Below are 24,968 nucleotides of genomic sequence, written 5' to 3'. Positions count from 1 at the left end.
AGAGTACTATGCAGATAGTAAAATCAATGAGAAATCTGAAAGAGGACGAGAAAAAAAATAATATACAACTAAAATAATTAAAATTACCTACCAAAATAAGTAAGGGTAAAAAAAATTAAGGGAGTGCATGTGAAAATAAGGAAAAAAGATATGCAAAAAAAAGTGTTAAATTAAATGTTAAGAGTGTAAAATTAAAAAACTAAAAATTAAAATTAAAAATATTTTAAAAATTTAATTATTTTTTTTAAAAGGGGGTGTACTTATAAAAAAAGGAGGTGTATATATCATGATCACTAATTTTTTTTACAACTGGGTCTTGATCCTTTCTCGCACTGAAATGCAAAGTTAACCCAAATTTGTTCTCATAGTTCAAATAATTTGTTAATTTAATTAGACCTAATATTACGTAAATAATAATGATTAAAAATAATTCCTAAATGCATAAAAAAATAATAATAAATTTAGCAATTTCTTTTACTTTCTTGAAGTTATTTATTTTATTTCATTAACGTGAGAGTAGTCGAGAGTTTAGTTTATAAACTAAAATGTAATATATTTGAAAAATACTAGGTTGTTAATTATAAGTACTTTAAAAGTACTCCATATTTGGTTGTCGTGAGAATCAAGTATTTTAGGAACATCAAAGTTATGACAGCTTGGTGATTCCATAAAATTGACAAATAAATTATTTTTTTAACCGGTCAAACGAGATGGTACTTTTTATTTTTATTTGTAAAATTGATGTCGTATGTACTAAAAAAATTTCTACATGTAATTGACTTGACATGCAATTGATAGTTAGGTTATAAACTTTTCTTAATAAATTGTAATAGTATTAGTAGCTATAGTAAGGACAATAATGACAAAGATACTATAAGAAAAATGTTACATATAATGATATATAAAAAGTATTAGATATAATATATATAAGTATAAATTTATTTGACACGTAATTTAAATATTTAATGAGATTCAAAATATATTTTTCATATCACTATATTTTATATCTACACTTTTTAATAATATACTAACCTATATTGTAATTATAATATAAAAGCAAATTTTAATAATAAGTGAGACTATAAAATGTATATCATTAAATGATAATTTATTTTAGTGTGACAATCATAATATTAATAATACATGATAGTTTTAATTTTTATATTTTAATTTAAACTATTTATTTTAATTTAAGAATTAAAATTCAACATTCATATTCTAAAATAAAAGTGACTTTCTCATTATACGCTCTTTGTATTTATTTCATCTAAACAATTCAAACATATGACTATAGCATCCCTACGTAACTTCAACCACATTAAACTATATCATATGCTAATAAAAATCTCCAAATCATCCTATATAAGTTAAATTTCAACTCTCTAGCTTAATATAAAACTCACTGTTAATAACTTGTAATTAAACCAACTTAAAAACAAAGACTTTCCTCCTACTAATATACGAAGAACTACTTTTCTTCTAAATATATAGTTAATTTATAAGTAAATACTTTTCTTCCACTAATGAAGGAGCAAGTTAGGCATAGTATTATTTAATAAAATATTTTATTTAAAAATATCATTTATTTTATTTTCTTTTTATGCTTGAATTATAATTAAAAATAACAGTAAAATTTCTAAATTTATTTTTATAAACAAAATTATTTTAGAGTTGTTTTTTCTCCAGAAGCAAGACTGCCAGAACTCCAATATATAGAGAGAAAGAATTACATATCTTAATTAAGGCGAATAAAATTACCCAAAGTTCAAGTTAATAATGTTACTTTTAAAGAAAAAATAGTTAATTAAGTTGAACGGCACATTATTAATTAGATACTTGATTCCCTCCATTTTACGTGTTGGCAAGGGATAAATACATTCATACGATTAATGATATTTTGTAAAATTGAGGTATATGATAGCTTGGTCAACATAAAACGAAAGATGGGCAATTGTTAAACTTTTTTTTAATTCATAAAAAAAGTTATAAAAACAGGACAAAGATTGCACCTAAATTCACTTACTTTTAACCCAACCCCTCTTAACCACTAAGTAAACATTAATTGTATCGCAAACAATAGAAGTGATCGTGTTTAACAATAAAAGAATATTAATATAACCAAAAGTCAGTAATTAAAGTAGATGTGGAATCGGTGTTCGTCACATCACCTTAATAATTTCAAATTTTCTTATACTACAAAAAATATTACATATAATAATACACAAAAAAATATCACTATAAATATATGTTATATAAATTTATATCTATTTAATAAATAATTATATATAATTTTAATATTAATTTTAAATATTTAATAATATATTTTGTATCACTATAATTTATATTTATACTTTTATCAACATATCAAAATATATTGATAAAAATAGTTTTAATAATACATATTATATTATTATAAAGTATGTTATTATATATTATTATATAAATTATAAATTGTAATGAGAGGCACTATTTGTGACATAGCATTATTAGATCACACATAACATCTCATTCACGTGACAGAAATTGTCATCAACTCATTTTTACCCGTTCATATAACTTGCGATTAGTTAAATTCGAGACTTGTCAAAACTAAAATGACTACGCGATTTAAATCATTGTAAATTTTATTGTGATCAGTTAGTATCATATGGATATTTTTTTCTTCTCAAACTCACGTGGTGCTTAAGCCTACTAATAAGAATATTTATTGAAAAAAATTAACAGTAGTGTTAGATGGGAAATACCCCTTCATAATAAAAAAAAATATATATTCATATTAATTGATTTTATGCTAATGCTATACATAAAAAGTGAGATTATACATTTTCTTTTTATTTAATGTTTATATGTTTAATTTGAGTAAATAGTAGTTTTTCACTCAAAAACTTAAGTACTTATTTATCAATTTTAAATTAAAGACAGGTTTAGTTAAGATAAATTTTCAATTCTTCTTTGTAAACACTTTAATTTGGACATTTTAGTGGATTATTTTTAAACAAAATTTTATAGTTATTTCTTAAATCTATTTTTTTTATATATATAACAGTAATAAATTAAGTTCCGACATAAAATCATATTCAAATTACATAAAAATTTCCACATCATCCAATCTAATAGGATACTTATTTCTCATGAAATTTTTAATACAACAATGCTTTTTAATAAAATTAAATAAACACACCTATATATATTTCATATTTTGCAAATTATTATTTGATACATATAAAACATGGTATTGCTCGTATACAATTTTGGGTGGAAGATATAATTTATGGAGAATACTCTAACTATGAATTAAAAATATGACAAAAACAAGTCCTTTTGTTTGCCCACTAGTTTCAAACGTCATCTGGGATAAAATTATCAACGTCATTGGTGCTATTTCCACCCAGAAAATCAAGGTTGTACAATATAATAACCATTGCCATTGAAGAGAAGAAAGCTAGCACAGGTCCAAAGATCCAAAGCAAAAGGCAAAGTGCTGAATAGAAAAGCCGATTCCCCACCAAGTTCAGTAAGATGGTCTTGTCCAAAAGCTCAGTTAAATATTCTGAGGTCACCATAGACTTGACATGTTGTGGAGTGCAAATAAGGACACTCACTTGATTGAGAAACCCTATAGAGAAAGTGTGACATAGAAACGAGAATGAGAACATGGCAAGGAGGATGGCATATTTCAGTCCCACCATAAATTTCCCATGTGCTCCAAAAATTGTGTCGTTGATTGGTTTCTTAACACTGTAAGTGCTGCTTATGACTGCTCCTAGACCTGCACAAATGAGAATTGCTGTTGTGGCCATAAGGGTTGATCCCATGCATGGTTTTAAATTGCGGACCGCAACAGGTATTGCTGTTGCGGCCTTGTCCGCAACGGCATCGGACCGCAATTGCGATGATACTGGAAATCACACATTTTTCCGCAACGTAACGGTGTTGCGTCCGCAACACATCTGCAATGCACCGCAATACATCCCCAATACGATAAATTGATACTATAATTTTAAAATAAATTAAATTATTCATTAAAATAATAGAATATTTTTAAAAAAAGGAATTAAAATATATAAATCCTTAAAAATAAAATATATATTGATAATTATAAATTTTTTATATTTAGTGAAAATAATTAATAATTTCACATCGCAATAGCCGCAATCTGCATCGCAATACCCGCAATACCTGCAACCGCAGTAACTGCAACCGCAACCGCAACCGCGACCGCAACCGCAATTTAAAACCATGATCCCATGATTAGGTTTCGAAGAGATTGAACTGCTACGATGTTCTTTTTATCAATATCCTGCAAATCATAAAAATTTTATTTGGTAAGTGTCAAATACAAAGAAATTCATTAATTTTATCAAAAGACAGTCACACAGATTTTTTTGACAAGAGAATATAAACTAATGTTATTAACTTTATAAAAAATAAAAATTATACTTATTTCTATGTTATATTTTAATTATACTACTAGTTGATTTGAGATACCTGATATATGATAATTGAAAAGAAAAGAAAAAAAAGTAAGGGTTAGCACTCCTAGACTTAGGGAGAACATATCTATATATGTACCTTGATCATGGCAGGAACCCATAATCGGCGACCATGAGCATCTCTTCCGAAGGTTGTGGAGAAGGGTTGTGTCTGAGTCTTATGCCATAACCAAACATGATATGCTACCATCATTACTAATCCCAATGGCACCAACATCACATCCATATAGTAATTTCTCCACTCCATCTCTTTCACCTGCTTATGCTTCTCTTTGCCTAATTCCTCTTATATATCTTCATCACCTTAATTAACTACACGATGCTTTATTTACTGCTATGAGTATATTTATATAATTATATGTACATATAGGAAGAGAGATATACTTTAATAACTTCTTTAAGACATATTCTCCCCCCGGCCTGTACATTGTACGGAATCATATATGTATATTTTAAAAGAGATGCACACGCTAAACATGTGCTCGAATATTAGGAAGATTTTTTTTTTATAAAAATAATAATAGAAAACTTTAGGCACAAATTGAATTTTAACTTTTATTCGGGTAACCGTGAATGAAAATGTTGGATTCACAATTTTTTTTAAAGATTTAAATATGATTTTAGTCTCTCAAATTTAAGATAAATTTATTTTTAATCTCTCAAGTTTAAAATTTATTTTTTTAATCTTATAATTTTTAAAAAATCTTATTTTAGTATTTATATTCAAATTATTATTGTATAAAATTTACTTATTAATAAGAATGACAAAATGAATCTGAGCCCTACAACTACTTGCAAAAATACCCACATACAGGCCAAGTAAATATCTACTTATATGAAGATAGATATGGGATAAGTATATATAGACGTACAAAATTTAGTGGGTACAGATGGGAGTATGGATACTATGGTGTCTAACCCGCCTCACCACCCTATAGTGTGCGTGTATTATTCAAAGAAAGTTAGTAGTTTAATTTGCTAAGAACTTTCAACAAATCAGTGTGTCTGTATGTAATTGTCTCAGTTGATTTCGATGATGAGATCAAATGTCTACATATTTATTTTTTTAAAATTTATATTATATAATTTAATCTATAATTTTAATCTAACTAATTTTTGTGTAATTTTTTTACAAGTTTTGGAGAATATTATTAACACATGATCATGATATTAGAAATTTAATTGCAACTTTTATTATGTTGATTTTTTTTAATTTTATTTACAAGAATTGAATGTTTTGTAATCTCTATTTATAAAAATTATTATGTTATATTTTTATAATGTTAAAGACATGATAAATTAGTATTATATTTTCTTGTATAAATATTATTTCTTTATTAATTTATTTACTTTATACATAAGTAAAATGTGAGTAATGGGTATAAATATGAGTATACGGATATCTAACGGATACGTGGATGAAGATTAAAATTATTATTCATGCAGGTATGAGATTAAAATTATCTATATATATATGTACCATATGATCATGGTAGGATCCCAAATCGACAACCGTGAGCATGTCTTCCAAAGGTTGTGGTGAAGGGCTGTATCTGAGTCTTATATGCCATCACCAAACATGATATGCTATTACTAACCCTAATGGCACAAACATCACATCCATACAGTAATTTCTCCACTCCATCTCCTTCGCCTGCTTCTGGTTATCTCTATTATCTTCGCCTTAATTAAGTGCACAATGCTTTCTTTTATATATATATATATATATATATATATATATATGAAGTATATCAAGTGAGAGAGAATTTATTATGAGAAATGAGAGGGTTAAAATATAACCCTTAAATTAATCAAGTGAAAGAAATTTGGGGTTTAATCAAGTGAGAGGATGACAGATGAGAGGGTTAAAATATAACCCTTAGATTAATTTCTTCTCACTTGATTAAACCCTAAATTTTTTCTCACTTAATTAATCTAAAGGTTATATTTTAACCACCTCATCTCTCATAATAAATTCTCTCTCACTTGATATGTTATATATATATATATATATATATATATATATATATATATTTATTTATTTATATGCAACTATATATATATGAGGGTAAACGTACGTATATAAAGTGACATATTTTAACGGCTTCTTTTAAGACACTATGTACCGAATAATGTGCTGTATTTTAATGAAAGACCTGACTGAATGGAGAGAAGGACTTTGCTAAGTATGTGTGCTCTAATTTCATAACAATTTTTTTAAATAAAAAAAATTGTTACGATGCAAAAAAAATCTCAAAACTTTCAAATAAAAGGATGAATATGAATTTACGTATACATGATTGTTTTTTCTAGGCCTTTTGAATAATTCTTAACACGTGTTTTAACACATTTTCACGTCCAAATAATTAAACAAATGTAAAAGTCAGTATTAGTATCTTTCACCTGATCCACGTCTATCTTGTGTGACGTGCATCCAAATAAACCTTTAGTTCATGTAAGGCAATTTTACTTTAGTATCTAAATTGAAGAAAATAGAAAGAAGACATTCGCATTACATTATTAAGATAATTCAAAACTGACTGTACATTAAAAGTGTTAATTTGACAAGTTAAGTATTACATAGTGTCCTAAATAGGGGTACATTTATGACCTGTTTCATCCCACCAATTCAGTCAGAATTAAAGGATGACTTTTGATGAGTTTGAATTTAAGAATTAAATTTGATGTATTTTGAAGATACTGCAAATTTTAATATGGATCATTCCCATTTGATCTATCGTTTAATATTAGTATTCTTTTAACAAGTATAGTTTTTAAATAGCTATTATATATTAATAGAACAACTTCTCCACTTAATAAACAGTGTTTTGACTAATATGATATAATATTAGTATTGTCATGATTTATCTTAAAATATATATCTTAATTGTAATTTATATTAATTTCTTTAATTTTACAATTTAACATATATAACATTAAAGTTATATATTTAGTCAAAAAGTCTCCTGAACCGATTTATCTCAAAATCTTGTACATCTTGATTGAGTTGGATTCAAAATCACAAAATTAACCTATAAAAAATTTGGACAGAGTAGAGACATAGGTACGTAAACTTGTTCCAACCCACCTTAGGAATGCCATTAATCCCAAGTATATCAATATTTATTTAAGTAACATGGTTAAAATATACTTTGGCCTTTTATCTAATTTGAAAATTCGTTTAGATTCTTGAATGTTGTCATTTTGAACAAATGATCTTTTTTATTTTGAAAAACAATCTTGAATTATTTTTTTTATTGATTCGAAATGTAAAACTTCTTCCATTACATTTATTTAAATAAAAACAGCAAAGCCCAATTAAAAGATTAAAATAATTTTTTTAAAAGATAAAATGCTTATTAAATTTTTCTAATAAGATAAAAGAACATTAGGCCTATGACATCACGTAAAAAGAATTAATTTTATATATTTTTTAAAATAAATCATCTTCAACCATGCTTCTTTCCCACCTCTGATTTGCCTACAGACAATTTGAAGGCAAACATCCTTTATTTAACAATTTCTCCCTGGGACAAGGGAATTAGAAGCTGGATTAATTATTCCAAACAAATTCCCTCTCAGTAGGGAAGCGTATACAACATAGTAATGTCCAAAGTGCGATCCCAAAATATTGGAAATGGACAAAATAGAGCATGTTTGAATATGATTTAAAAGGGTTTTAGAGTTTTTTTTTTATTGAAAATATAAAAATATTTTTTTTATAAAAAAAAAAAAAAAAAACTCTTAAAAACTTGTATCTAAACATGTTTTTAGTATTATTCCATCATCTTTAGTAAAATACGTGACAACAGCTCCATTTCATTAAATAAGAAAGGAAAATTTATTCCAAATTGAAAGTTCAGTTAGCTAGGAATAAAAATAAAAAAAAACAGAATTGAAATGGGATCTTGATAGACTTCTTTTATTTACCATCCGGTATAGGCAAATGCATGCTTGAGAGGAAGAAGTCAACAGTGTTATTTAAACATAATATGGCACATACAAAACATAATATGGCACATACAAATTCGGATGGGGCATGTACATTATGAAGAATATTCTAATTGTGAACCAACAATAGATGTAAAAGCAAACATGTTTCTTTTCGGAGATTTCTATGATATATCTTTATCATTAAGTCAACCTATTGATTTGGCTAAACGTTTTAGTCTCAAACTTAATTGGAGACAAAATCATCTAGGGCTCCGCAATGCCGGTGTTGTTATTTCCAACCAGAAAATCGAGGTTGTATAATATAAGTACCATTGCCATTGAAGAGAAGAAAGCTAGCACAGGTCCAAAGATCCAAAGTATAAGGGAAAGTGCTGAATAGAAGAGCCTGTTACCCACTGAATTCAATAAGATGGCCTTTACCAAAAGTTGAGTTACATATTCAGAGGTCACCAAAGAATTGACATGTTGTGGAGTGGAAATTAGGATATTCACTTGATTGAGAAAACCGTTAGAGAAAGTGTGACATAGAAAAGAGAATGAGAACATAGTAAGAAGTATTGCATATTTCAGTCCCACCATGAATTTCCCATGTGCCCCAAAAATTGTATCATTGATTGGTGTTTTAACACTGTAAGTGCTGCTTATGACTGCTCCTAGACCTGCACACATGAGAATTGCTGATGTGGCCATAAGGGTTGATCCCATGATTAGGTTTCTAAGAGATTGAACCGCTACCAAGTTCTTTTTGTCAATATCCTGCAATCATAAAGTTTTTATTTGGTAAGCAGTTCTGAATCCATAGAAAATCGTTAATTTTATTTGTTGGTCGAAGTAAATTAAATTTGAATTTCTTAAACTATAACATTCAACCTTTTAAATGAAAGAAACATAATTAAGCATGTATGTTGGACAGATTTTTTAAGAAGGGTTAATTAATAATTTTAGATTTAACACATCATTTTGTTATGAAACATTTTAAAAAAATTTAATTAGATCTTTAAACTAAAAATAATGTTATATATATATATATATGTGTGTGTTTGTGTATGGATGCATGTATGTGGATATTTCTAATTTAGTCAATTGTGAGATTAAGATTCATTTACAATCCGTGAAATTTGGCATCATATTTTTTAGCCTAAAAACCTAATTCAGTCCCTTATGATAATTGTTTATTTCAATTTAGTCCCACTTTAAGTTTTTGTCTCAATTTAGTCCCTAATAAATTAAATTGTTGCAGTGTCGGACTTCCGTCCAAATTATTTAAACAGAGTTAACTGTTGGTCACGTGGATGCCACGTAGATGCATAGGTGGATGCCAAATTTCTTTAATGCATCTGGAACCAGAACGACACGTTCTGGTTGCACATGTTGTGTGTTAATTTTGAATTTGGAACGGACCATTCCATATGCGAAATTAACACACTACGAGTGCAGCAGAACGGACCGTTCTGAATCTAGAACGGGCCGTTCTGGTTTTAGAACGGACCGTTCTAGATTCAGAACGGATCGTTCCAAAATGCCAACCACATACGTACGTTCAACAAAATGCCGCAGTGTGATTCAAAAATTGAAAATAAAAATTCATAATATATCATAAATTCAAAGACAGAAATATGGTTTAGAGACTAAAAATGAAAATTCATAACATAACATAGCAATACTAAAAAAGTTCAAAGAAATTACTGAGAAGGGAAATCATTTGAATAACGCTGAAGGTGTCAATAATACATCTTATCCACCATATAACACTGAATGGCTGATAGGATATCAGCATTATCTACCTGTACATGTGGTTGTGTGGTGAAATGTTTGTCCTATGTATCATCTTCCTTTACTTCAGGTTGTACTTCCTCAAGAACAAGTTGTTGTTGTTGGGGTACATCGGTCAATGACTTCAAGGGGAAACACCATGTCGTTTCATCCTTGACTGTATAGTGTCAATTTGGTAGTAAGTGTTTCACTATAGTTTGACTAACAATGAAATAAAACTTGCTATCATTGTCCTTAGTGATACACTGCATTGTCCTTAATGATACACTTTATAGCCCAAATGTTTAGCAATTGAAGTTATCAATCTCCATTGACAATATTACCAAATCCAGTGTTTGAAATGTTATGTACCTTGGGTCTTTTTCCTTGCACGATTCACAACCGTAAACTATAATCATCGACCATTTGTGTTTGACATTCTGAACCAGAATAGCCCGTTCAGAAACCAGAACGGCCCGTTCTGGTTGCACTTTTTGTGTGTTAATTTTGGACCTAGAACAACCCGTTCTAGGTGCAAAATTAACACACCAAGAGTGCAACCAGAATGGGTCGTTCTAGTTCCAAATGCATTAAAAAAATTTGGCATCCACCTATGCATCCACGTGGCATCCACGTGGCATCCACGTGACCAACAGTTAACTCCGTTTAAATAATTTGGACAAAAGTCCGACATTGCAACAATTTAATTTATTAGGGACCAAATTGAGACAAAAAATTAAAGTGAGACTAAATTAGGTTTTTAGCCTATTTTTTATATCCTTATTTTTAGATTGAAAGTTAAATTTAATACTATTTCATGTTACTATTCGTGTGTATCAAATTTTAATTTTTACCAATTAAAATTTCTTACTATTAATTATTATGAAAAAATTTTATGGATAAGGAATAAAAATTGATAAGGATGTGGAATAATAGTAATATTATATTAAATTTCATGGATATTGAAATAAATATTTAATTCTAAGACTAAATTCTAAAAAAATATATAAAAAAAAGGATTCAATTATAATTTTTTTAAATTTAATAGTCTAATTAAAAAATTCAATAAAATAATCAGAAACCAAAGCACCCAACCCTAATTTTACTTCACATTTGTAACATGGTCACTTAAAAAAAATTAATGCAACTAGATCTGGAAGAATAGATAAAATTATCGATATATGTACCTTGGTCATGGTAGGAACCCATAATCGACAACCATGAGCATGTCTTCCGAAGGTTGTGGTGAAGGGCTGTGTCCGAGTCTTATGCCATAACCAAATATGATATGCTATGATCATTACTAACCCTAATGGCACAAACATCACATCCATATAGTAATTTCTCCACTCCATCTCTATTTCACCTTCTCAATATATAATCCCTCTAATTCACACCTCAATTAAGTGAACAATGCTCTCTAGTATGAGTGTAATATTATAACATTATTTGTTTAAATAGGAAGAGAGAAATGCCTTAATGGATTCTTAAGACATATTCTCTCACAACCAATGTACTTTGTACGGAATCACGCGTTTTTAATCAACGGAGAGAAGCGTGCCCGCGCTAAACATATATGTAATCGAATTTCAGAAAGAATTTTTTTTAGAATAAAGAAACACTTTTGGTACAAATAGAAGTTTAATTTCATTCGGATACGTACACTTGGCGTTGACAAAAAAAATTATACACAATATATGTTAATTAATTGCTATTTTGCAGTAAGCTCTACCGTTGTGTTTTACTGTTTCGTGTGGACAGAGGTGACAGGAATGAGGAACAAGTTTCACGTAATACTGTGATGTCACGATGTGAGTCAATGATCATGTCATTTTTTTTCTTCTTTTCTTACTTAATAAGAAATTGTATGAAGCTAGCATCTCTGTTTATGCACTTAAAATAAAGTTCTTAATCCAACAGCAAAAAAGTATTTTTAGTAGATTTTACTATGCTACATTATTGTTTTATTTTGATGATACTTTTAGGAAAAAAAAACAAAAAACAAAAAATAAATTGAACAAAGAAAAATTAACTTATACATTTAAATTGTATAGATTTAATTTTTCAAAAGTTAAGATCTATAATTTGATTTTAATTTATTGTAAAAATTTAATTTATTTTTTTTCTTCTGTAAATATTTATGGAAAAATATTAAACAAGATCTATATTTAAGAACATTAATACTAAGTTTTTACTTTAATCATCTAATCATTTGAGAACTCAACACAAGACACACATGGTCTCGAAATATTTTTAATTATAAGAACAGTTACTTATACAGTAACTAATCGATTTTTAGAGAGGAAATGGTTACTTACACCAATCATTGAATTAACAACATCATCATTCAAATTTCAACTATTTAATTGCAGTTAAAATGTAATTAAACTGATAAGAATAAAATAATTTTTAAAATGTAATATAATTTTAATCAACTTTAATGTAACAATTTTTTAGAAGTTATTAGCAAAATAAAAAATATAAATAAGTAGCGTACATATTTTTTAATCTCTTCGTATATTTTTAAGGTACTGATTGTCACTAACCGAAACAGGTATTGTGATTGATTTACAAAATTTAAATATAATTTTAGCGGTTTAGTAACATTTTTCTATGAGATGATTCTTTAGTGTTTTAATTTGGACTAAATATCAAGAGAGTTCAACCAGATGAATTGATCAGTTGGATCCGATTTTAACAACTATGAAATAATCTATTACAATCTTAAAATACCATCGATTAACTCAAATGACTTCTATTCGATATCAACTCCCCTCTCTTTGATCGTGATATATAGCAACGATAAGGGTATTAGTGTGGTAGTGGGATAAGTGATGAGTGTTGTTCGTAGTAGTGAATCACACAATAATAATCATCTCAAAAGTAGAATGTTTAAAATTAAATTTAAATATCAATTATTAATTTTTTATTTATAATTTTAAGACATAATACTCTCGTCCAATATGTCCCTTTTATATATATTAATTAAAAAGAGACACTTTCTATTTCTATGTATTTTATTTAAAAAAATTAAATAATAATGAGGTTAAGAAGTACGTACTGAATGGTTAATTTGGTGAATAGTTTTAGGTAACTAATTTATGAGAGTGTACGTAACCTCTGGTGAGTGTTTATAGACGAGAAGAAAAACGATGTCAAATAAGTGAAGAAGAAATAAATATTATTTTGTGTTATTTAAGAATAAAATGATATTAAAAAAAGAGTGGAGACAAAAAAATAGTTTTATATAAATAAAGTATTCTCCTTTTGTATTTAAATATAAATATATTTTAGTATAACTATCTTTAACGAGAGTTTTTTTATGGACTAAACGTATCTTTAGGGATATTTCTAAAACTATATTATCTCTATCAATTTATCTTCTTTTTTAATTTAGTTTAAAATTAATATATATATATATATATATATATATATATATATTTTTTTTTTTTTTTTGAATGAAAGAATTTTTATATACTTTTTTATTGAGAACGTTTTTCTCATGAAAATAATATTTTACTATCCATTTTATTACTTGTCAAAAATTATAAACAATTGTCATTATAAATAGAAAAGTAATTATTTTAATTTTTTATATTATTTATGTGTTTTATGATTTTTTTTATATAGACTACTTTCAATAAAGATAACTATTTAATTTGAATAAAATCATTGTAAGTAAGAATGGAAATAAATTAGGTTAAACTAGATTTGATATATATATATATATATATATATATATATATATATATATTTATATTAAATTTATTTTATAAAATTAAAGTTTAATTCTAATTTGTTATCTATTTTTTTTATATAATTTTGACTTGAATTTTTTAAAAGTCTGTTTTAATTTATTAATCTATTTGAAAGTTTATTTTTAAAGTAATGACGTTAAAAAGATTAATAAATTATCGACAATAGAAAATAGTCTAATACTTATAAATAAGTTAATAAATCTATTTTTAAACATATTTACAAGTTCTATTTTAATTTATGTTATAAAATATTTTATTTTATTATTAAAATTAAAATTTTAAAAATTATCGAATACAATTTTATTTTTAGAAGATAATAATATACTACATGCCTAGAATTTACTTAATTGTTATTTTTTTTAGAGATTTTACCCACATGACACAAGTGGAACATGAATTTATAATTGTATATTATTTATAAAAAAAATATTGGTTGTATATGAAGTAATATCAAAAACACATATGTAAAATGTCATAAAAGAAAAAATAATGAATCATTTTTTATTAGAAGAACAACTAATAAGTACATACATTAACTTATTATGATGAAAGAAAATAATTTTATTTAAAAAATTATAAATATTTTGTATATTTTATTTGATATATTTTAAATAATTAATTTCTATTTTAACAAATTATAATAGTTATACTAACAAACTAATAAATATCCATTATACATATCAAGAGGTACATATGAATTATGAGAGATGAAAAAAAAAAGGAATATTTTATTTAGAAGGAAAGTTGATGTAATATAAAAGTCAACAGACCCACTTTATGACACCTTCTACCCCACATACCATAAGACATAAATAATAAAATTTGAATAACACAATCTTTGATAATTAAAATACTAAATGTGTTTAGATAGAGAGTACTACCACTATTAGAAAAATTAAAATTAGAGAGGGAACAAATCCGTCACTAATCTTCATAAAATCCGTCACAAATAAATTAGTGACGGAATTTGTGACGGAAATGATTCCGTCACAAAATTTGGCGTCACAAAATATTTAGTGACAGATTATTTTCTCCGTCACAATTAGTGACGGAATTAAGGCATCACAAACAATATAATTTCCGTCACTAATTTCTAACAATAAATGTTTAGAAATTAATAAAAATCCGTCGCAATTTGTGAGAGATTAAATCCCTCGCAATTTGTGAGGGATTAAATCCCTCGCAATTTGAGAGGGATTGAGAGGTATGTGAGTCCGTCACAAATTGTGATGACACAAAATCCCTCACAAATTGTGATGAACGAATCCCTCACAAACTGTGATGCCTATAATTGACTAGAATCCGTCACAATTTGCGACGCTAGAATTCCGTCACAATTTGCGACGGATTTTATCCGTCACTAACTGGGATGAATCCCTCGCTAACTGTTTGATGACTAAATTTGAGGAAACTATTGTTTTAAGAGTCTGGTAATCGATTACCTATACATGTAATCGATTACCAGACAATAAAAATCATATGTTCGAAATTTACTTATTAAAAGGTTTTTTGGTAATCGATTACCCATTTCTTGTAATCGATTACCAGAGCCTATTATTGAAACAATTTCAATCAAAACAAAAATATCAAGTCTTTTTTATGAAAATGCATGATATCATTTAAAATGAAGATAAAAGAACAATACAGACATCAAGAGGAGTTTCCAAGATTAATGATGTGCTTAATCGGCAAGACAACACATGAAAAATAATGAATGACCTCTATCAGTGTAACTATGACAATAAAGCTTCATTGGAGTATATCCATAGCCATGATACTTTTCATCATTTAGAGATCAAAATCCACAAGGCACACATTTAGGCAAAGAAACCCCTTCAAACAATACACATGAAGCAACCTAATTTTACTAAGCTAGATTGCTTATATAGTGATGACCTTATACCTATCTACCAAACATACAATTAATAGAGGCAACATGTTCCAAATCAAATCATACAAAAATTCAAATACAGGGGAAAAAATTCTTAAAATTGATTACCTTTTTTCCCGGCCTAACAAGCCTCAAGGCCACCTCAGCAGCAGTATTTGCAGTAGCAATAACATCAGTTGCCCTTCCTGTGACAGGACCTTCCTGAAGAACATGAGTGTGAGCCACAGCCACGATATGAAACCATCTATATGACAAGCCAAATCACTACAAACAACCAAAGAAACTACCATCAACTTCCCAGTAATAGCGAAAAACACAAATTTCATTCCCCCATCACTCATAACAAAATTCCTACTAAGAAAAAAAAATCATGCTAAAAAATATTACATTTTCAATATATCACCTTCTTCCAACACTGTCTTGTCACTGGCTAGTGGAGAGAAATGGCAGACCACATTGTTTACAGATAAGCAAGTTGCGAAAGTAACACCTCTCTCAATCTTCCTCTTCACGTTCTTGTACACATTTCCAGTTTGTCTGTACACACACATAAAACAAACTCTATAAGCTATAATCCAAAAATATTAAAAATAAATAAATAAACAAAACAACAATTCCGTATGCATATATGAACATGTATGTTAAAAAAGTATCACAATTCACAAATAATGCTCCTTCATATATAAATAATAAAACCTTACTCTCTAATATAGGAATCGTGTATGTTTACAGACATTCACGATTATTTTCTCTTGCTTGCCATGGTTTTTTGGGTGACAGGGGAGATCTTGGTGATGATGGTTGGTCTTCGAAGATTAAAGGACCCGGTTCACTATCCTGGCCATGGAGCAGAATGAAAAACATCAAAAAATCAACTGAAGTCGTCAAACACTTTATAACAGAGCAGGATATTATAAAGGATTTCAAACCTTTCCACTACAATCACCAACAGCAAGCTTGACCTTCTCACACACATTAGATTTACAAGTGAAATAACCTCCATGTTCTTCCTCATTTCCATCATATAAAAAGACAATCCCTCTATAAATGTGCTTGACAATTCCTTGTTTACCCTGCAAAATGACATAATAGATAAGATATCATGTGAAGCATGAAGATTCCAAATATACCACAAAGAAAAACCTGCTCATTCAGAGATAACAGACCTTAGATGGACCCTCCAAAACCTTGACAGTATCATTAACCAATATAGTCTTACAGTGTTGATCTAGGGCAGTAAGTTTCAAATCAAATAGCCCACTCTTTATTTCTAACTGGGTCTGTAGCCACCATTATCACTGTGATTTCTAGGAAGAATATAGAGATAATGGAGGTTTATATGTGGCAGAAAGAAAAGAAAGTTATGTATATAGAAGAGAAAAGTGAAAGAACAAGATATAAATAAAGGTGGTGAAGAGAAAAAACAAGGGGGAGTTAAGAATTACGGTAATTTAGGATGGAAATAAACCCGTGACCAAGCTGCTCAGAATTTATTGCTTTAGGCACACTAAAGTTTGCCTTTGCCAACTCCAACTGCACATTTGATCCTTTACCGACAACACAAGGCTGCTCCAACTTTCTAGCATCAGTTGCACATGTTGCATCCAACTCCAGCTGAGTTGTGGTTCCTCCTGCAGCAAAAGGCTGCTCCAACATGCCACCACCAGCTTCACATGTTTGAGACCTAGCAGTAGCTGGAATAGCTTCATCCAAGCCATCACCAAACTGATTAAATAATGTTTCCACTAAGAAAATTCTAAAATGAAATCAGGAAAGAACTATAAGAATATTATACACAAAAAGGATATTTATGAACACACGAAAGTTTAAAGATAATTACTTAGTCTATATAGCATATTTACTATAGCAGATTACTTATATAGCAGATTTACAACATATTTAGTTTATATAATTATTTATAAAAATGAAAGTAAATGAACTAGATAATTGATTTCATTCCACTGAAACAAAACTGAATAGAATTAGGTAATGTATTAAACTCTTTTTATTTAATAAAAATTGTCTTTTTTGAAAATCATCATTCAAATCAATCATCCAAACAAAAGCTAGACTAATTATTCATCAAATACAAAGCCTTCTCAAAATATAAAGGGTCTTTTTTTATCATATACTTCTTTTTATTTATTTATTTATTTATTATTAGGCAAAAAAAATTATTATTTATAGAACCAAGAAAATTGGCTTGACCACTTTGACAAAAGCCCATGGAGCAGTCCAAAGCCCAAACAACCATTAGTTACGTAGCTCACAAAATCTAAAAGTCACCATTACTACCTTTAGATCTTACCTTTATGCAAATTAACAAGATGGGACAAACCGAAATTGAAACTCAATATTCTAATTAAAGCCATAAAGTTAATGGGTTTTTAAACCAACCTGCACTAATGGTTTTCAAAAACGCCAATGGGATGTTAGAAAACAAATGTTTGATTAGTTTATTAGTGAGTCCCATGGTATTGTAGAAATAAAAATATAGTAAAGACGAAGCTCATAATAATGCAGTCTTATCTTAGAAGATAAACCAAACACACCTTTGAAAGTTTCATTATAATAGTAGCAATGGGCTGTTAAGTTACATTATTGAATGGAAAAAAGAAGCTTCGTAGCGATGAGGATAAAGGACTTAGGGAAATATATATAATATAATATAAACCAAGTAATTAAATATATATATATATATATATATATATGATTTAGATTTAGGTAATATTTTTGTATTTTGTGTTGAAGACAGGAACCCCTATATATTTCAGAGGTGAAACGAGACCAAATCATTAAGATGCTGATAAATGTCATAATGGATGCATTTTACTGCAATAACAACCCAGAATTGTAGCTGCAACAAAAATATTGATATTTTTTCCATTGAATTAATGGTAGATTATTAGATTTACTACCTATGTATAGATTCATTTAACATATTAGTTTGAGAGGAGTTCAAAATTCAAATAATCATAATCGGTAGTAGATGTCAATTTGCCTAAACAAGGATTCTCAAGGTGCCATCTAGACTTGAGGAGAACAAAAAAAAACTTACAGTCAAGACCTTCACATTGTACTTGGTAATATTTCCTTCTTTGGTTAGCTACCTGTAAAAAAGAACACAAGTCTCAAATCACAAAAAAGATTTACATAGGGTGGTAGTCACTGAATAGATTAACATAAAAATAAAAAAACCATATTATTGTTGTAGAATATATGCTTTCTGATCAATCGTTCCATTAAAAGAAAATTTTATATAACTTGTTTGCTGCAACAATTTAGACAGTGAAATAATGAGACTGTAATGAACAGATAATTAAGGAACACCATATTTGTGATGGACTGAGAAATATTTCAATGAATGGATACTCATATATCTGCCTGTTATCTCTTTGTAAAAGGTAATTAAGGAACAGGTAATTAGCACTTATCACATTGACTTTCAAGGTCAAAAGTTGAGTTCTCAAAGGCAAAGCCTGGTGAATAGAGAGTTCCTCTACAGAGAGGGCAAGTTGAATTGGACAGCAACCATGTGTCCTTATCAGCAACAATGCTTACCTTAATGCTTATCTTAATTCCTCGGGACTTGGCAGCCAATGTTATTCCTAATATCAAACCACGCACCACCTGCAGTTTACGGAGGGAAAGAATATGAGAATAAATGAACTCAAGACGTGACAGATGAATATTAGGGCTTACGCCATTAGGGAGAAAAATGAATGAAACATTAGGGTTTTTCAATGAGCAGGTTGAGAGATTAGGGGAAAAAATGAACGCAACATTCAGAGCACAACATTCAGAGCACAATGTTTAGAGCACAATGTTCAGAGCTTCCATCGTCGAGGGCTTCCGGTGACACTTCACGAGGGCCGTCGTTGAGGGCTGCTGGTGGGAGAGTGAAAGGCGCACACATGAACTAAGAAAGAACACAAGGGTTGCCGGTGATAGGACTGTGGGTGGACGGCGGGGTCGAGCTCCCAGGCGTGGAGGACGGCGACGGGTGAAGATTGAGAAGGAGGCGGGCGGTGGTGCCGGTGCCGAAGCCGAGGAGGGCGAGGGGGCCGGGGGGAAGGAGGAGAGGGAAAAATAAAGGTTAGGGAGAAGATAACGAAAGTGGAGAAAGTGGAGAAGAGAACAAAAGGGAGAAAGGGAAAAATAGGGTTACGCGCGATTTCGAAAAGGGTCAGGGAAAAATGAATGTATTGATAAAAAAAACGGGGGAAATGAAAAAAAATTAAAAACAAAAAGGTGGGAATCATAATTTTTAATGAATAAATTAAATTAAGTTATAAAAATAAATTTGTGTATCACAAAACTAAGTTATAAAAATAAAAATAAATTAATTCTTTATGAGTATTATTTTTAATTTTAGTTTCTGCTCAGTTTATTTAAAATAAATAAATATAAAAATATTTATTTATTTTAAAATTTAATTTGAATCAAACATGTTATTATTAAATCATAATAAATTTTCTAATATTAAATTTAATATATATTAAAATTAATAAAATATTTGTATTTAAGAAATTATTACAGATTTTAGACATATATTTTAAAGTTTTTATTTTATTAAATTAATTAAAAATTAATTATATTTTATTGCTTTTTAATAAAGTGAGTGAATGATAATGAATTAATTAAAATTTTGAAATATATTTTTAAAAAAAATAATTTTTTGGTCAATACAGTGACTAAAAAGTATTATAATAAATAATGAAATTAAATAAATTAAATCTTATAATGGTTATTTTTCATAATGTTAAATTAAATATTCTAATTATTTTATAATAAATTAAAATAAAAATATAATAAAATATGCTAACTGATATATCAAATAAAATACATTAAAATATTATAATCAAAAGAAATTTAATATTAAATCAAAATATTATATAAATCATAATTAAAATTGTAATAAATTTTCTGATATTAAATTTATTATATATTAAAATTAATTACAGATTTGTATCAAAAAAATTGCTAAAGATTTTAGATTTTATTTATTATGTTTTATAATAAATAAAATCCAATATTAAATCAAAAGATTATAAAAATCATAACTCAAATCTAGGTAAATATTTTGATATTAAAATTATTATATATTAAAATTAATTAAACATTTTTATCAAACAAACTCATACAGATTTTAAATTTTATTTACTATCTTTCATAATCAAAAGAAATTGTATTTAAGAAATTGTTACAGATTTTAGATATTTATTTTAAAGTTTTTATTTTATTAAATTAATTAAAAATTAATTAAATTTTATCACTTTTTAATAAAGTGAGTGAATGATAATGAATTAACTAAAATTCAAAAATATATTTTAATTAAGATAATTCAATAAGATATAGTTTAGATATACTAGTTTATTCTCTCCTAATTTCTGGTTTAGTTTCCTTAGTAAGTTTTATCTAAATCCCTAAACTTTAGGGATTGATTATGTTTTATGCCTATTTATTTTATTGTGTCCATCAGTTCAATAGCATGAAAATCATTCAGATTCAAGTACTAAGGAAACTAAACTAGAAATTAGGAGAGGATAAACTAGTATATCTAAACTATATCTTATAGAATTATCTTAACATAAATATATAACAAAAAACACAATATTTTTTAAAAATAATGTAATTTACTCCACCCACATACAAAAATTAATAAAGTACAAAGTAATCAAATATATTTAAAATTAAATAGGTCAACTAAAGTTTTTACTATAATATGTATTTAGGTTGTGCTTATTTCTTTCATAAATCTAAATTAGATTAATTTATAAGTTTGCTTTTAAGCATAAAAATTAATAAATTAAAGGATATTATTTTATTAACAAAAAATAAGAAATTTTTAATTTTTAACTAAAAATTTAAATTTTAAAATTAAAAATTATGAAATTAGAAAGACATTTTTCAATAAATAACTAAATTAGTTAATTATTATTTATTTTATATTTGTGGACATTATCTTCTTATAGTTATTTTAATGACTTTTATAGAATGTTTTAAAGGTTTTTAATAATTATTAGTATTTTAATAATGAATATTTATAAAAATTAATTTTTATAATATTTTGATTTTTAAGTAGCCCAGAACGGGCCGTTCTCACACTGGAACATTTGTAAAATTCCTTAAAATAGTATAATTTCAAATTCTCGCAAAAATATGAGAATTTGAAATTTCTCATATTTGTTTTTCTTATTTCACCTATATATTTTATCTTTTCTTTTCATTCTTTTAATTATTAGATATTCAAAAATATTTTTAAAATTATTAAATATTATCTTATATTAATTTTTAAAATTATTAAATATTTAAAAATTAGCTAATATTTATTTTTATAAAATTTATTTTAAAAATCTCAACATATAAATATATTTTTAAAATTAATTTTATCATGATAGAATCAAATTATCATATCTAACCTAATAATTTAAAATTTGAGATATTTGAATTGACTTAATTATCCAAACAAAATATTTTAAGAATGATAGAAATTGAAATCAAAGTAATTCAAATACCAAGAATTTAAAATTCCTTGAATTTGTAAAATTTCTCATCCAAACACACCATAAGGGAATGCAATTGTAAGAGATAATTATATGAGTAAGATGTTTATTGTATGGATTAGAGTACTAGGTAGGTTCTTAAGAGAACCCTGAGAGAAACAAACAAACTATGCAAGTTTATATTTTGCTTTTTGATTGTTCTGTTGTATTCCTTGTTGCATGACATGTATGAATATCTATTTAATTCCACAAATACATGAGTTTTGATTTGAATTAAACATGTTTGGTATTTCAATTATGAAAAATATTATGTTATTCAATTTTTGTTATTTGTGTTATGGTATGTGGGGTAGAGGGTGTCACACAAATGTTATATATTTATTATTAATAAATACATAATATATATATATATATATTATATTTTTATAATATTAATCATAAATTAATATCAATAATATTATTAGTATATTTATACATAAACTAATAATTTGATAAATATAACTTATTATATATTAATATACTTTTACAAAAATATAAATATACATATCTTATCTACTATATTTATATTTTTGTAAAAGTATATTAATATATACTAAGTTATATTTATCAAATTATCAATTTATCTATAAATATACTAAAAATATTATTGATATTAATTTATTAGCAATATTAAATTATTAATAATATATAAATTTTATTTATTTAGTAATAATAAATATATCATTTGTTACATTAATAAAAATTATAGTATATGTTAACTTAAATAAGCAAATAATTGTATAATTTTAAATTATTATTATATATATATTAAAATTTTAAAATTATTAAATTTTTAATGGGAGAGATTCAAATTGCACAATTATGATTTTTGAGGGACTATAATTGTTCAATTAAAAATTAAACGACTAAAATTGCACAATTACCATCCTTTAGGGACTAAAATTATCCAATTAAAATCTTAGGGATCAAAATTGCACAATTACAATACTTGAGGGATCAAAAATGTAATTAAGTCAAAATTAAATTAATATTCTTTTTTTTTTTAATTTCACAAGTTTTTTTTATAAATATTTTTAATGAATGTCTTAGTTTCTTATGTTCAAAATTGACAATTTTTTATTTAATTAAATGAATTTCATAATTTTTTCAGTCCTTTAATGAAATAAAATATTTTTAATTTTATTATTGTTTTTAAAAAAAATTAACATATTTTCTTTAATTATGCATAATTCTTAAATATAAAAGTTTCATAAATAAAATTTAATATTTTGAGAGGGAACAATTTGTCACAAATTTTTCACAAAATATTTTAACCTATCTATGACGGAATTTTGAGAGGGAACAATCCGTCACTAAATTTTTTTATTTTAGTGACGAAATTTGTGACGGATTTTTTAGAGACAAAGTTTTTTCCGTCACAAAATCCGTCACTTTTTTTATTTAGCGATGAAATTTGTGACGGATTTTTAGAGACGAAAATTTTTCCGTCACAAATTTTTTTTTTTGATTCAGTGACGAAATTTGTGACGGATTTTTAGAGACGGAATATATTCCGTCACAAAATCCGTCACAAAAGTCAATAAATTTTAGTCCGTCACAAAACTTAAAATTCCCTCACAAAATGCGTCACTATTAGCGATGCTATTTTTTCCGTCACAAAATTCGTCACAAATATTAATTTTTCTAGTAGTGTACATCCATGACTTAAACAAATAACTTAATCAATAGAAATTACAAAGAAATAATGCTAAAGTTTCTAAAATAATTTAATAAGAACAACATCCTAATCTAGTCCTATCTACGTCCTGATGTCACATGTCCTATCAGAACAAAATCTAACATAGAAATCTGAGCTTCATCACCAACATCCTCAACCTCATGTTGATGATCACCTGTATAATAATCACAGGAAAACAAATCAAAAGAAAAGAGAGTGAGAAACATCTCACTCTGACTCATAGTGTAGGAATACACACCCGATAGTCAAACACAAACAAACATGTATATTTGTACATAGCATAGATAGATTAACAATAATCATTCCATTTATCAAAGACATAAAAAAAATCACTTTAATATATAACATTAAAATGCACATGCAATGGACACAGACTACATATTATCATGTATGTGGCGCCAGTAACACATATCACATGGTGTATTGCTGCTAGCAATACACGAGAGTAGTTTAGGAGTACATGTCGGGTCGCACCCTCTGCGCACTTTCACTAGAAGGACATACTACCAGGGTGTAGTCGGGATAGCTAAGCCTGCACAAGATACATCCCATGCACACAACGGGCGAGATTGGGACTTCCAAATCGAGCTATCCCCAAGGACTAATCCCCAAGCTTTTACACAAGGGGCCTTCCCTAGCGATGTATTCCATATCATACCCTTAAAAACATTTATGCAAATGATGCATGTAAATCAAGACTGTATGTATTCTCAGATCATATTATCATGTCTCGTTATCATATAACATTATCATCATATCTCATGTCTCATATTCACTTTTCACATTATCTCATCATATTCACATAGTTTCTATAGAGCACTTTAATTCATATAAAAAACGTGTCTATTTGCGAAATTAAACACATATTCGTACATC

General features: G+C 27.1%; 3 protein-coding genes across 7 annotated transcripts; all 3 read right to left on the bottom strand.

Moving 5' to 3' along the window:
• Positions 1–3,034: 3,034 nt before the first annotated feature.
• On the bottom strand, positions 3,035–4,745 carry LOC109807118 (uncharacterized). The gene is made up of 3 exons (XM_020369644.3): positions 4,573–4,745; positions 4,240–4,300; positions 3,035–3,805 (listed from the first exon to the last, which is right to left on the bottom strand). Exons 1-3 carry the CDS (start codon positions 4,738–4,740, stop codon positions 3,339–3,341), a joined length of 696 nt encoding a protein of 231 aa, XP_020225233.1. The 5' UTR covers positions 4,741–4,745; the 3' UTR covers positions 3,035–3,338.
• Positions 4,746–8,447: 3,702 nt separating this feature from the next.
• LOC109807117 (uncharacterized) lies at positions 8,448–13,553 on the bottom strand. Of its 2 annotated transcripts, none has more exons than XM_020369643.3 (2): positions 11,387–13,553; positions 8,448–9,203 (listed from the first exon to the last, which is right to left on the bottom strand). In XM_020369643.3, the coding sequence occupies exons 1-2, from the start codon at positions 11,552–11,554 to the stop codon at positions 8,691–8,693; spliced, it is 681 nt and encodes a 226-aa protein (XP_020225232.1). In that variant the 5' UTR covers positions 11,555–13,553; the 3' UTR covers positions 8,448–8,690. The 2 variants fall into 2 exon arrangements, 1 of the variants encoding a protein (XP_020225232.1); XR_014433599.1 differs by having other exon boundaries at positions 9,066–9,203; positions 10,232–11,532.
• Positions 13,554–15,523: 1,970 nt separating this feature from the next.
• On the bottom strand, positions 15,524–20,051 carry LOC109801256 (ERBB-3 BINDING PROTEIN 1). Of its 4 annotated transcripts, none has more exons than XR_014433603.1 (7): positions 19,410–20,042; positions 18,907–18,958; positions 17,015–17,551; positions 16,778–16,921; positions 16,550–16,685; positions 16,236–16,385; positions 15,524–16,033 (listed from the first exon to the last, which is right to left on the bottom strand). XR_014433603.1 is itself a non-coding variant. In XM_083073931.1 (7 exons), exons 5-7 carry the CDS (start codon positions 16,582–16,584, stop codon positions 15,980–15,982), a joined length of 318 nt encoding a protein of 105 aa, XP_082930057.1. In that variant the 5' UTR covers positions 16,585–16,685; positions 16,778–16,921; positions 17,015–17,551; positions 18,907–18,958; positions 19,410–20,051; the 3' UTR covers positions 15,524–15,979. The 4 variants fall into 4 exon arrangements, 2 of the variants coding, with proteins under 2 accessions (XP_082930057.1, XP_082930058.1); XR_014433602.1 differs by having other exon boundaries at positions 15,524–16,112; positions 16,252–16,385; positions 19,410–20,037; XM_083073931.1 differs by having other exon boundaries at positions 15,524–16,112; positions 19,410–20,051.
• Positions 20,052–24,968: the final 4,917 nt, after the last annotated feature.

Source organism: Cajanus cajan, chromosome 1, assembly GCF_000230855.2.
Source record: "Cajanus cajan strain Asha chromosome 1, NIPB_CcT2T_4, whole genome shotgun sequence".
In the NCBI taxonomy this organism is placed as follows: domain Eukaryota; kingdom Viridiplantae; phylum Streptophyta; class Magnoliopsida; order Fabales; family Fabaceae; genus Cajanus; species Cajanus cajan.
Note: the sequence above shows the minus strand (reverse complement) of the source record. Positions and strands in the feature narration are given on the sequence as shown.

What these genes read in the sequence shown, in the direction of transcription:
- LOC109807118 (XM_020369644.3), bottom strand. Translation starts at nt 4,740, where the DNA reads ATGGAGTGGAGAAATTACTATATGGATGTGATGTTGGTGCCATTGGGA. An exon ending in GGGTTCCTGCCATGATCAAG is followed by an intron (nt 4,301 to 4,572) that starts GTACATATATAG and finishes TATGATTTGCAG; the next exon opens with GATATTGATAAAAAGAACAT. An exon ending in AAACCTAATCATGGGATCAT is followed by an intron (nt 3,806 to 4,239) that starts GGTTTTAAATTG and finishes GCATGGGATCAA; the next exon opens with CCCTTATGGCCACAACAGCA.
- LOC109807117 (XM_020369643.3), bottom strand. Translation starts at nt 11,554, where the DNA reads ATGGAGTGGAGAAATTACTATATGGATGTGATGTTTGTGCCATTAGGG. An exon ending in GGGTTCCTACCATGACCAAG is followed by an intron (nt 9,204 to 11,386) that starts GTACATATATCG and finishes TTATGATTGCAG; the next exon opens with GATATTGACAAAAAGAACTT.
- LOC109801256 (XM_083073931.1), bottom strand. Translation starts at nt 16,584, where the DNA reads ATGTCTGTAAACATACACGATTCCTATATTAGAGA. An exon ending in CACGATTCCTATATTAGAGA is followed by an intron (nt 16,386 to 16,549) that starts GTAAGGTTTTAT and finishes GTGTGTGTACAG; the next exon opens with ACAAACTGGAAATGTGTACA. An exon ending in GAAGGTGATATATTGAAAAT is followed by an intron (nt 16,113 to 16,235) that starts GTAATATTTTTT and finishes GGTTGTTTGTAG; the next exon opens with TGATTTGGCTTGTCATATAG.